General features: G+C 35.8%; 1 protein-coding gene and 1 non-coding gene across 3 annotated transcripts in view; one reads left to right on the top strand and one right to left on the bottom strand.

Moving 5' to 3' along the window:
• The window catches only part of LOC113853724 (proline-rich extensin-like protein EPR1), a 35155-nt gene extending 22346 nt beyond the window's left edge, over positions 1 to 12809 (bottom strand). The window contains exons 1-2 of one of the 2 annotated variants that reach the window (XM_027484286.1): positions 11195 to 12809; positions 10471 to 10790 (exon numbers count right to left, since the gene is read on the bottom strand). In XM_027484286.1, the coding sequence (XP_027340087.1) occupies positions 10701 to 10790; positions 11195 to 12778 (1674 nt within the window). In that variant the 5' untranslated portion in view covers positions 12779 to 12809 and the 3' untranslated portion in view covers positions 10471 to 10700. Of the gene's footprint in view, positions 1 to 10470; positions 10791 to 11194 lie in introns of those variants that run through there. The other variant, XM_027484285.1, reaches the window with a different exon arrangement.
• Positions 1624 to 1730, top strand: LOC113856701. The gene has a single exon (XR_003502932.1). It is a non-coding gene; the product is annotated as a small nucleolar RNA R71 (small nucleolar RNA).
• Positions 12810 to 14492: the final 1683 nt, after the last annotated feature.

Here is a 14492-nt window from a genome sequence, read left to right as displayed (position 1 = left end):
GAAAATTAGAATGAAGGGTCTTTTTCTCCTTTATGCATGGCTTTATATAGAAAATCTCTTCATGTTGGCCCACTCCCATGCATCTCACGGTTCCACCCTCTCTCACACAAGTCTTGATTTTCAATTTTGGTTTCTTTTTGGTTTTTTCTACAAGCTTACTCATGTGCATATTTGTAAATGTCCAAAATTGCCCCTTTCATGATAGTTTTGTAATTCTAGTTAGATTTTAACTTTTCTAGTTCCATTTCAACCATTCCAATTACTTTTTGAAACCTATTTAGTTCAAATCCAATGGTCATGGTCCTGGTCCAATTAGATCCATTAGATGAGGATTAGTCCACAAGTTATTCATCATTAGCCTTATCTTCTAGAATACTTATCTTGTTGTTTTGGTTTAATTTCATTGGTTCTTATGGAATATGCTCATCCAGCTGGGATTAAACCATAAATGACCTTATCCCTTAATCATGATTAGTCTCACATGGCTCTAAAGGGTCACATGGCTCCTTACTACTATTCCTAGCCCACTTTCTTTCATATACACTTAGTTTTTGGGCCTCTTTTTGGATGATTTTTGGGTAATTTCTATACTTGCTCTTTTGGCTCCAAACTTGCACGTCCATGACCTCTACACATGGGCCATCTATCATAAAAATTTCATAATTTATCTCCTTCATTTGCTTGTCCAAAATGGGCCTCCATTCTAGGTGTTTCTAGGGATATTTTGGTCATTTTAGTTAATTTTTTTTAATTTTATTTATTTTCCATTTTTGGATCTTCCTACATTTCTTATAATTCATAAAAATATTTTAGATATTCTAAAATGTTAAATAAATTTTTTTTTATATTACTCAATTATTTACCTATCGAACTTATTTCGGTAAATTTTACTAAGGAAAAATTCTAGTTCTCAAGTCTTTTTGTACTACTTACTTTTAATTAAATGAGGTTAACATACTACAAAATTATTTATGAAATGAGAAAAATTTGGAGTGTTACAGACTGTCTCTCATGAAGTGGAGGAAAGTGTGGCTGCTTTTGTTATTGATTGTATAAAGATTGCTATTGAAAAGGTGGTGGTCTGTTTAATGGTCCAGCTTCTTGTCTCCACCCATATCCTTGGTTTTGGTTCTACCTCCAACCTGTGAAGAATTGTTAGAATAAGAATTAGTGTTAGGGTTAGAAAAATTACCTCCCCATGGTGGGTTACTCATATAATTTACTTCCTTATTTTCTGCATTTTAAGTTGGGTAAGCACAATTTCTATTTAGATAGTCCCTTCCACAAAAATCATATTTGAGTACTTGGCTAGTTATAGAGTGAACTGAATGAAGCTATTGTGGCAACTTGGTCATATGTTTCGTGAGGGCTTCAATCTGTTGAGTTATGATTTTGTTTTAAGCAAGGATAACATCTGATATGCTCAAATCTAAAACTCCTCTTTTCTACACTACCCTTCTATTATACTGAGCTTGCCTATCAATGGATGAAAGAGCATTAATTATTCTGGTGGCTTGCTCTACATCTACTGCCATCATTGTTTCGCTAGCAGCAACATCCAAAATTATTTTAGTATCAAGCCGAAGACCATTGCAAAATATATTAAACTGATCTACATCTTTAAACCCATGATAAGGACATTTCTTAAGCAAGGACCAGAAACGTTCCCAAGCTTCATAGAATGCTTCATCTTGACCTTGTCTGAAAGTGGAGATATCAAATTTTGCACTAACATACTTGTATGATGGAAAGAATCTGATAAGAAATTTCCTTTCCACATCTCTCCGGCTTGTCAGACTCTGATTTGGATGTGATTTCAACTATTCTTTTGCTTCCCCAATTAGAGAAAATGGAAATAGCTTCAAATATATTTCCTCCTCATTATCATATTTCTATAGTGGATACCAACTCATCAAAAGTATCGAGATGGACATATGGGTTTTCATGATCCTTTCCTGAGAATTGATGTGAACTAATCAAATTCAGGAAAGCAGGCTTAATTTCTATAGTCCTTGCATTAGGTGGAACCACTATACTTGAATAGTGTCTTAGCCCTTGATGCATTGCATAATCACCAAGAGTTCTTCTTAGTGGTGGATTTGCTCTTTGTCCTCCATTGCCTCCTTGGTTATTTTCTCCAAGATCAGCCATTTTTTTCTTTTTCTGAATCTGAGTGAATTTTTAGTGGTTGTGAAGTTGAAGATGCTCTTTGTTGTACTTGTTTCTTTTTCTTTCTTGTTGCACTATTATTTCTTCTAGATGTTCTTTCACTCTCTGGATCAAACAGTAGCTGATCTGAAATAGCTTTTCCTTGCAATATCATAAACAAGGAACTTGAAACAAGATTAGCAACAAAGAGTAACCAGATAAACGAAAATCAAATAAAACTAATGACAATCTCAATTAATTATACTTAAAAACTAATACAATTTGCACATTGCTCCTTGGTCGCTGTAGCGAGAATTATCACTGCAACGAGAAACAAACAGAATGACCTAATTTCTATCTCCAAGTCTTGCTACAGCGAGGAAGTTTCGCTGTAGCGAGAGAAGTTCGAGCAGACCGGTATAAAAGGTGACTTTTATGTTTTTGAGGGAAGTTACTGTTCCATAAGCATTTTCAGAGAGGGAGAGCGGTGCATAGCATAGGAAAAGAGTAGGAATACTAAATTTTTAATGTTCTACTCCATTTGTATCTTAGTTCTTGTTACTATGATTGCCATGAATAGCTAAACCTTGTATGGGATTGAATGTAAATATTCAAACTTGATGTATTCTCAGTAATTTATATAAATATAGTTGTTTCTTCTTCATTTCTATTATTTTGGTGATATCAATCCGTTTTAATGGTTGAATCTGTCTATTTGATGGTTTCTGGAGCTCAGATCTAAGTTATATTTGAAAAAATATTATTTAGATTTAAATCTGATTGAGATTACTCAATAATTGGTTACTCTATGAATAGATTTCAAGTTATTGATTGCTTTTAAATCCTGATTTTAATGCTGGATAGTTTGTTAACTGTTTGAGGAATCAACATTTGAGAAATTATCTTAGAAATATATCTTCAAGGAATTGAAATATAGAACTTTCGTATTTTGCATCAGATTCATAGAAAATGGTTGTTATATTTATCGCTGAATTCTAGTGTATATAAGCTCAATTAATTTGTATCTTATTAATTAATACGTTTGAATTGCTCTCTGAGGATGATATTCTGATACTCTACTGGTTATTACTTGTAACAGACCTGGTATACTTGTCGTGTTTGAAGAAAAAGTCTCAATAAGTTTTTGGCGCCGAGGAACTAATTATACTTCTTTGTGTTTAGAAAACCATAATGGAAAGGGAAGTAATCTTCATTGAAGATCACATGTCTTGAGACAAACACCCTTCCATTCGAGTTCATACACTTATACCCTTTATGTGAGCTACCATAGCCAAGGAAAACACATCTGGTAGTGTGAAATTGTACCTTGTGCCTGTTATATGGCTTAAGACAGGGATAACATGCACAACCAAAAGGTTTTAGTGTATTGTAGTCAGGCTCCTTGCTAAGGAGGAGTGAATAAGGGGTTTGTTTTCTAATGGTAGGTGTTGGCAATTTGTTAATTAAGTAGACTACAATAGAGAATGTAACACCTTAAATTCAATTTCAATTAAATAATAATTTCGCAAATCAGATAACCAAATTTTCATAAAAGATTTTGAAATAAGTGAAGGGTTACAAATTAATATCAAATAACTGCTACAGGACTAGTTCAATTACAACATTTTCAAAATAAATTCTATATCCTATAGCAGTCCATCCGTCCATTCACTGAGTCCGGTGCTAATCGTCTTAATTACCTGCAAAATGAATGTATGGGTGAGTACTCTACACTACCCCAAAGCACACAGTCAGCATAGAGTCTCACCTCCAACACATTACCAATACATTAAGCAAATACAATCACAGACAGTATTATCACACAACTCATGTTAATTTAACACCAATGCACTTATGGCATCGACAACATTTCACATTCATAAGTACAATCCATGAACCCATGCATACGCACACCAGCCACACTCACTGTGGTATTGTGATCACAGATTTACACTATGAATGGTCGCCGGTTACCCCCGCCTCATGGATACCACGTGGGCAGTCATGGGTCGCTCAGCAAAGGTAGTGGTCAGAGGTCTAATCAGGAAGAGAGTGTGTGGCCCGTGGTGCGCCCGTTCCACAGTCGGTGTCACCACCACTCCCTCTTCCCCAAGGTATTTCTACCGTCCTCATCTTCCACACCCCCAGTGTATCGCTGAACCATTCATAGCACATTACAACGGCGCTAACATGCCCATTCACACACATTTTATTCACGCGTGCAATAATCATGCTTACACACGGCACACAGCCCACATTACATCTAAATACACGACTCTAGGCTCACATTCATTTCACATTACACGGCACATAGCCAAAATTCAGTTATATTACACGGCCCTCGGGCCCATATTTATTCACAATGTACAGTACATAGCCTTCATTTATTCACAATGTCATTAATTCACAATTCAATGGTATTCCATCATACACAATCACCTCCACGGGGCCTAACTATTCTAGCACACATCACAGTGCACACCAATTTCTATCAAACACACAATTTCTACTCCCTATCTCAGCCACATTGCATTAATCAACAAAACACACAAGAATTATAATACATTGAGATAGAGTAGAGTCCTCCCTTACCTTGGATTGAAGACTCACACTTGGATTCGACCATGGACGTGCTCCCTACACAGATTTTAGCCTAAAATATATGGAAGAATTCTATGAGAACCCAAGGAAACCTAGAAACAGAGAAAAGGGGATGAGAAACGGAACCCTAACCATTAAAACTCACCTCCAAGCATTCTCCACATGGATTAAACCTTCAATCAAGCTCGTGAACGGTTTTGGAGACAGTTAATCGGTGGAATAGGGCTCTGGGTATGAGAGGATGGAAGGGAGAGGAAGAAATAACTCTCTCCAAACCCTAACCCCCTTTAAATCCTTTTCTGGTCGTGACACTCTCTCTACAGCGAGATATTCTCGCTGCAGCGAAGGGACCTCGCTGCAGTGACACGCCCTCACGCTGCAGCGAAAATATCAGACAAAACTACACCCTAGTTTCTGCAGAATCTCGCTAGAGCGAGACCCTCTCGCTACAGCGAGACTGCAGCCAGAAATACAGCTCAAATTGTCGTTCTGTTGCTATAGCAAGATGTTTCTCGTTACTGCAAGAAGGCGACAGTTTCAGTCCTCCCTCCTAGGACCCTCTCGCTACAGCAAGAGCAACCCAGTATCACGCCCTGCACTTAGGCACTTAGCTCATCTTAACCCTATCCAGTCATGCATACACACAAATACACACATCCATGTACTTAATACACATAAACATCATTATCAAATAAATCAACACACATATGAATATATATATATATATATATATATATGTATACATATATAATAATAATAATAATAATAATAATTAATATTACCAAAATTTGGGGCGTTACAGAGAAGGCTTCCCACTAATAGTATAATGACATTTTTGCTTGTGCTAGCTAGGTTAAACCAAGTTCTACTATATGCCTATGCTTTCTTTCTGCTTTACCATTAAAACGAATCTACTAAAATCATTCAGAAAGTGTACACAGTATTTAAAACCAGAAATTGAATTTATTGGAGCTGGACCCCATACATCAGTATGAATTAATTCAAGTGCTTCTTTGGCATGAGATGTATAGGTCCTAAAAGGTAAGAGATGTGCCTTTCCAAACTAACAAGCTTCATAAAAACTAAATTGATCACTTGATGGAACTTTGATTTTGTAGGCTTTTAATACCTCATCGAGAACTTTGCTACTAGGGTGACCAAGCTTCCTATGCCAGCTCTCTTTAATAGAAATGAAGACCCTTGGGTTTGAATTCGGCTGAGAGAGACCTCTTGAGAGCTGGTGCAAGCCATCCTTAATTCTCCCTTCTAGTAGGATTTTTCCTGTCAACTTGTCCTTCACAAAACATTTAGTGACATCAAACTCACAATAGTATTATTGTCAGCAACAAGTGTAACACCCCGAATTTTGTAATATTAATTATTGATAATTATATAAATATAAATGTATATTTATGTGTGTATTTTTTTAGATATATGTTGTGAATATGTATATATATGTGTGTGTGTGTGTGTGTGTGTGTATGCATGACTGGTTGGGCTGAAATGGGCAAAGTGCCTAAGTACAGGGCGAGATACTGGGTTGTTCTCGCTGGAGTGAGAGGATTCTCGTCGCAGCGAGAGGGCCCTGGGAGGAAGGACTGAAACTGTCACCTTCTCGCTGTAGCGAAAGATGTCTCGCTGTAGGGAGAAAGCGACAGTTTGAGGTGCATTTCTGGGTGCAGTCTCGCTATAGAGAAAAGGTCTCACTGTAGCGAGATTCTGCAGAAACCAGAGTACAGTTTTCTCTGGTTTTTCGCTGTAGCGAGAGGGCATGTTGCTACAGCGAGAATATCTCGCCATAGCGAGAGTGTCGCAACCCGAAAATGATTTAAAGGGCGTTAGGGTTCAGGAAGAGTTATTTCTCCCTCTCCCTTCAATCCTCTCATGCCCAAAGCCCTTTTCATCGATTAAATTGCCTCCAAAGCCGTTCAGGAGCTTGATTGAAGGTTAAATCCGTGTGAGGAGCACTTGGAGGTGAGTTTTAATGGTTAGGGTTTCAGTTTTACATCCCCTTTCTCTATTTCCGTGGTTTTCCTAGGTTCTCATAGAGTTTCTCCATGTGTTTAGGATGAAATCCGTGATGGGGAGTACTTCTTGGTGGATTTAGCGTGTGGGACGTCAATCCGAGGTAATGGAGGACTCTACCCTACTCTTTGTATGCGATTTACCGTTATTTAGTTGAATATTGTGATGTGGCTAACTAGAGGATAGGAAATTACTGTGAAATATGATGTGGGCCATGTGCCATGATATATGAATATTATGTGTATGGATGAGAGAATACGTGATTGATGGAATTTTGCTATGTATTGCGGTGTGTGAACAAATGTGGGCCCGATGACCATGTAATATAGATGAATGTTGGCTATGTGTCGTGTAATGTGAAATGAATGTGGGTCTAGTGCTGTGTATTTGAATGCAATGTGGGTTGTGTGCCATGTGTAAGCATGATTATTGCATGCATGAATGGAATATATGTGAATGGGCGTGTTAGCGTTGTTGTAATGTGCTGTGAATGGTTCAGCGATACACTGGAGGTGTGGGAGATGAAGACGGTAGAAATATCTTGGGAAGAAGGAGTGGTAGTGACACTGACTGCGGAACGGGTGCACCACGGGCCACACACTCTCTTCTTGATTAGACTTATGACCATTACCTTTGCTGAGCGACCCGTGACTACCCACGTTGTATCCGTGAGGCAGGGGTAACCAGCGACCATTCATGGTATAAATCTATGATCATAGTGCTGCAGTGAATGTGGCTGGCGTGCATATGCATTGGGTTTATGAATTATACTTATAGATGTGAAATGCTGCTTGTGTTGTTCTTGGTTAATGTATTGAAAAATGTTCTCGATGTGAGACTCTATGTTGACTATGTGTTTTGGGTAGTATAAAGTACTCACTCTTACATTCATTTTTCATGTAATCAAGACGATCAGCACCAGACTCAGTAAAGGGGTGGATGGAACTGCTATAGAACTTAGGACATTATTTTAGAAAATTATTGTATTAGAATAAGTCCTGTAGCGACTGTTTGATATAATTTATAACCCCTTTCTTTATTTGAAATGGTTGATGAAACTTGAATTAAAATGGAAATTTTATTATTTAAAAAATTTGCAAAAGTTCTTATTTATTGAAAATTAAATTTAAGGTGTTACAGCAAGTCTAGAAATAATAAACAAATTCTTTGTGATGTTAGGCACATAGAGAATGTCATGCAAATTAAGTTGTTTTTGCCTAGTATTCACAGTGGCAGTACCAAAGGCTAAGATACTTAATTTATCACCATTATCAACCATCAGATTCTGCTTACCATCATGTTCAACATATTCTTGAAGCTGATCAAAATCATGAGTGACATGATTTGAAGCACCACTGTCAAAGTATCAATTGAAATTTTGAACTGAGTTAGGTGATGCAATGAAAGCATTATGTTTTTCTGCCTTTTCCTCAGAATGCTCCATATAAAATTTATCAAAATGGTAGAAGCAATGAGTAGCTGTGTCCAGCCTTATCATAAACTTGACATATTGATTTATCTTTGTTCCTTCTTCCTCTTCCTCTTCCACCTCTTAACCCTCGTTGATGTGACCCAAAATTTTATAATCTAGAACTATATAATTCAAAAGATATTCTAAAATTTTTATTTCCATTTGTTTGGTTTCAGATTGAACTTTGCTTTTCCATTTCAATTTACTGGCATCGATCTATTGGTCATGCTATGAACAAGTATCACTGTTTCTTTGAAATATAATTATAATTTTAGTTAAGAATTAATTCAGCTGATTTTTGGTAAATCCAACGAGTGTAAATAAAAAAGGTGTGCAACAACTCAAACGTTGTGGCGATCCATCGACCTGTTATTTGTAATGCAAGAATGCATTCAGTCTTGCAGTTTTTATTGCATTTTTATATAATTTTAAATAAATTATTATTTATTAATTTATTAAATTAATTAATATTCTTAGGACATTGGATAGTGACCCTTAACATTTTTTAACATCATTCTTTAAAATTAACTTTAAGTATTTAAAAGTAATAAACTTTTTTTAAAATATTTATTCCACCTTTATATTCTTTTTTTTTCTTAATACTAAAATCGTACACTTGTAATTGTTTAAAATCAGTCAGCTGATGTTAACATGTTACTTAAATTAAAATGTTCCTTTTTTATATTTTAAAATATTAAAAAATTTAATAGCAAAAAATATTAAAATTTTTAAAGGCCTGTCTTTTATATTTTTCATTAAAATATATAAAATTATATCAATTTATTTAATTTTCTAAAAAATAATTTATTTTTGTATATTTTTAACAAAAATATTTTGTGAACATGAGATCCTTACTATATTATATTAGGTTTAATTCTAGTGCCTTTAGTTCCATAACTGTACAATTTGTGCACTGTTTTAGTTCCCTTACATTCAATTGTGCTATTTTAGTTTTGAATTTTCTCATTTTAATAATTCGGTTCTTCTAATACATATTCATCTAAGTTTAATAAAATCTGATGATATTAATAATAACTTATGCATTCTTGAATTTAAGCATAATTGAATAAAATTTCGAAGAAATGTCACATGTGATATACATGAGATTCTATTTCTTTCTTGTTTTCTTCTATTAAAGTTTCAACAAGGTGTTCAAAACATTCTCTTAATTTTTTTTTAATTCAAAATAATGCTGAAAGAATGTATAACATACTTACTTGCCAACTCAATTTAAAGTTATTGACATAATCATGTTATGTTAAATTTTGAATGAAAATGTAATAGAAGGATCATATTATTACATTTAAAAAAAATAAATCTAAAATTATACAATTAAAAGTTGAGGACAGCTAATATAATATTTTCTAATACATTATTTTTAACAAAATTTTATTAAAAATTATGATAGTATGAGAAAAAAATATTAATTTAAAAAATAGAAAGAGTGAGGATAATGTAATTTTTAATAAATTTTAATTAATAATTAAAAGTGTGCTAAAGAACTGGATGAAAAACTATATTACTTAAGGAAGAAAACTAAAATCGCATTGATCTAATTTGTGAAGACCCTTACATGGTATCATATGATCGTAATTATATGTATATATATACATGGATTAGGAACAAATGATAATATTTTTATACAGATAAAATTATTCTGATCGTTAATTTGTGAAATATTATTACAATAAAGAACGCTTAGATCAGTAAAACTTTTGTCTAATAAAAATGAAAATAGAATAAATTCCGGCTGCCTACCTTTTTATTTAAGTTTTGACTTTATTAATTATAAAAAACATAAGTGGGCACCGCACTTCATGTTTTCAAGGAGTTCTAAAAGATGAAGATTGACGAAACGGGTAAAACCCTGAAATAATTATATTCGTGTCAAAATATTCATGGTCTATCCGGTTGGCTTGTAATTAGTGCTGCTGTTGCCTTTTCTTGTTATTGCTAAATCTGTACTTTTCTTTCAAAAAACCATATTGATGATGGCTATAGTTTTTAATAACGCACTCGTACGTAGTTACATTTGTAACACAGGTATTACGTAATTTAATGCTATACTTACGTACAATACTCTATTTTAAGCAATTGGATGTTCATGATTGTATTGTGTATGTACATTCTCGGAATTGTCATGAAGTACAATTTTTTGGAGAAAATAAACTCGCATTCAGAAATTGATCAATTTTAATTTTACGTATATGTGTACATTATGCATGGCAGTTCCTGATCGTTCCAATAATTCAAAAACTTGTATCCTTAATATATTTTAGCAAAGATCTCAATGCAAAGAAATAACGAAATAAAAAAATTAAGAATATATGAGCACAATTGTTCATTATTCAGTTGCGCACAAATTAAATGATTTTATATGTTTTGCAAACCAAATAACCGTTTAGGGTGAATCCATGGTTGTCATATGGGACTTCTATAGCGGCTGTTGCAAGTGTCAAGTGATGACATATAACAAAATGGCCATAGCGAATCCAATACTTGACCATATATTTTTCCCTTGCCTATGGTATGATTGTGCTCCATTCTGTAAACAAAAAGAGATTTGGTTAAAATTGTAAGAACTCACATTAGAAAACAACTAGCTTAGCGTATGAATGGCTTTATAAATAAGAAGTTCTCATGTACAAATTTACTTTGAAGCATAACAATACACTGTCTTATTTTGGCTTAATTTGAAATTCAAAGTTGTTTAGAATTTAGATTTACATGAATGGTGGGAAGATCACTTGGTTTAAAAGGCTTGATACCATATGAAGAATTTAGTTAATCTTCCTAAATGCTTAATTTATTAGATGGAATATAGTGACGGTAATGTATATATATGTCATGTTCGTTCTAGTACAGGGTTTTCCCAGAAGTTAACGCTGTAATGCATATAATATTACTATGGTAATATAAATAAATTTAAGCGGTCAAAGATAATATTACCGCATTAGGACTTGGTGCTGGTGATGGTGTCTCTTCTGAATCGGTTGTACTAATGTCATCAGCAAGTGGTGCTGGGGGACTCCTCCGAATAATAGTGGGCGCCGGAGCAAGAGATAGTGCATGGTGTCTCTTGTGCTTGCGCTTGTGCTTGTGTCCTTTTCTCCTGTGCCTGTGGGGTGGTGGTTCTGGGGTGTCATCTTCAGGTGCTGGTGCTGGTGTTGGTGTTTCTATTGCTGGCGTTGGTGCAGGTGTTGGCGTGTCACTTAGGGGTGAAGGAACAGGTGATGGTTTTGGTGATTTCTTTTTGTGTGCAGGTGCTGGTGTTGGTGTTTCTTTGGCTGGTGTCGGTGCTTTGGCTGGTGTTGGGGATACTTTTGGAGGAGGCAGCGGTGGTGGTGAATCAGCCGGTGGTAGTGGCAATGGTGGGGGAACAGCTGGTGGTAGTGGAATAGGTGCTTTTTTGGGGGGTTGTGGTGGTGGGATTTTGGGGGCTGGGGGTTTTGGACTTAATGCTGGTGCAACCTTGGGAACAGGTGGCTTCATAGGAGCAAGTTTTGGTGGTGTAGTTTTGGGAACAGGTGATTTCACTGGAGTAGATGTTGGTGGCTTGGGATCAGGTAATTTAACAGGAGCAGATGTTGGAGTTGTAACTTTAGGAACTGGTAATTTAACAGGAGCAGATGTTGGAGTTGTCACTTTGGGAACAGGTACTTTCACAGGAGCAGATGCTGGAGATGTAACTTTGGGAACTGGTGATTTCACAGGAGCAGTTGTTGGAGATGAAACCTTAGGAACTGTTGATTTCACAGGAGCAGATGTTGGAGAAGCTACCTTAGGAAGTGGTGATTTAACAGGATCAGATGATGTTGGAGATGAAACCTTTGGAACTGTTGATTTTATAGGAGCAGATGACGTTGGAGATGCGACCTTGGGAACTGGTGATTTCATAGGAGCAGATGTTGTTGGAGAAGAAACCTTAGGAAGTGGTGATTTCACAGGAGAAGATGAGGTTGGAGATGCAACCTTGGGAAGTGGTGATTTGACAGGCGACTGAGTGGTGGAAGTGGGAGAGGTTGCTATTAGTGGCTTCCTTGAGGGAAGAGGGGTTGTCGTCACAATGGGTGGTTTTATGGTAGAAGTGGGGGAAGCTGCATTTGGCAAGTTGGAGGGTGCAGCTGTGGTTGTGGTTGCTGTGGGTGGGTTGGTAGTAGTAGTGGGAGAAGATGCTGCTGGTGGTTTCTTTGAGGTGGCAGGGCTTGTAGCCACAATTGGTGGTTGTTTGGCTACTGATGGTGTGCCAGAAGAGGGGGAAGTTGCTGTTGGCAATGTGGAGGGTGCAGTTGGAGTTGTGGTTGGCAATGTAGAGGGTGCAACTGTGGTTGTGCTTGGCAACTTTGATGGTGCAGCTGTGGTTGCGCTTGGCAATGTGGAGGGTGCAACTGGGTTTGTGGTTGGCAATGTAGATGGTGCTGAAGGGGTTGAAGTTGGCAATTTGGAAGGTGCACCTGCTGGTCCTTGGGCATTGATTGAGGCTAGCGGAGAGCAAAGGCTAGCTAAAGCCAATACCCAGACCATTGCAGCCATTGTTGGACGTGATTTGTTAGTGAGTTAGCTTGTTATTTATGGCCTATGGTATGTGAATTATTGTAGGATTAGAAGGTTGAGATGTAGTGGGTAGATGTAGATGACAGTGCAAGAGGAAATGTAGCCATCATGTGATTGCCACATTATCACCAATGATCCAACAAGGAATGGAAAAAATAAAGCTTCTGTTGCGTCAAGGGGCCTATGAAATCAGAACTTTTTCTCTTTAGACATAACTTATGCCCATGGCTGCATGTCGATGAGAACACAATTTTACCTATCATGTCTACGTACGACCTATATGTTAGTATGGGGTCATCTTATTGTTAATATCTAATGCAGCAGTACACCATTGTGATTGAGTTGTTTTCTCTTTCCCATAGGTTATCTCCAAAGTATGCCCCAAAAGAGTGGAAACAAAATCAACTCCACGATGGGTAGTTCATTGAGGAATAAATTGAAAAGGTTGTGTTATTTCAACAATTAAAAAATATTATATATTATATTTTCATTTATCTCTTTTTTTTTTTTTCTGTAAGTACGCATACTATAATATATTTAAAATATGAATAAAGCACCTAAGAATGTGTCCTTGTACATGCAACATTTTCTAAATTAAAAAGCCACATCACGTAAACGATGTCATAAAGGAAGTGGGATCACCGAGTGCATATTCTAGAACTACATATTTTATAATCTTATTGCATACTATAGGGTGTGTAATTATTTCAAGAGTTTTGGTTTTGTCATATAATTGAAAGGATTCTCATTTTTTTTTCCATTTGCTATCTTTAATGCAGTCAGTAAAAAGTTTTTATAATATATTTACATAAAAATGTCTGTGATTAACTGATATGATAAATTAGTGATTCAACTATAAAATTTTCACCCTTCAATTTTCTTTCGCAATTATGTAGTAAAATATTATTGTTTTCTTTATTCACTTTTCCGTGATAAAAAAAATTGCATTTTATTGATTATTATGCCTTTAACATTGGAAGATTTAAAAAATCACGAAGATTCGATTTGAACTTTGATTTATGTTTGTAAAATGCATTTCATTTAGCATCTACTAGTGTCCTTGCCCGCCCCAAAGTATGAGAGTTTGATGCAGGATTTTGTATATATAGTGATCTTTCAACTCGTGTTTCACTGTTTCATAGAAATTTAATATAATTACAATTTTGGTTAACAATTAGTTCAACTGAGCTTTACCTGCATGTAATGTAAATCCAACGAGTGTAAATAAAAAGCATCTGTAACGACTCCAAAGTTGCTGTGATCAGACACCGGTGTTTGCAAAACCTATATACTTGTATATGTATTTATATGATAATATGATATGAAGCTGAACAATTGCTTATGTGGTTGTTTTCCTTTTGAACCAAGGTCCTGTAACGTGATCAGTTAGGAATTTTTTCTTTTCTTTTAAATTCCCTGTTCAAAGGTAGCTGCAAAAGGGACAATACTTGTTCAACCAACAACTACTGCATTCCAACCACCAAATAGATAAAGTGCAATTAGGCCACAATTTCCAATCCAAACTGTACCATATAACGCCCCCAACCATCCTAAGAGCAAAACAAATTCAACATTCAAAGGGAGCCCAAGTGCAAGAAATGATGAGTGTGAAACAGAGGAGAGCATCAAGCACTCTCCATATTGTATAAGCTAATTGCATTTGTATAGTATTGCTCATCTATCTTTACACATT

This window comes from Abrus precatorius, unplaced genomic scaffold, assembly GCF_003935025.1.
Source record: "Abrus precatorius isolate BTA unplaced genomic scaffold, Abrus_2018 Scaffold11, whole genome shotgun sequence".
NCBI lineage: Eukaryota > Viridiplantae > Streptophyta > Magnoliopsida > Fabales > Fabaceae > Abrus > Abrus precatorius.
The sequence above is the reverse complement of the archived record's forward strand: the minus strand, read 5'-3'. Positions and strand labels throughout refer to the sequence as shown.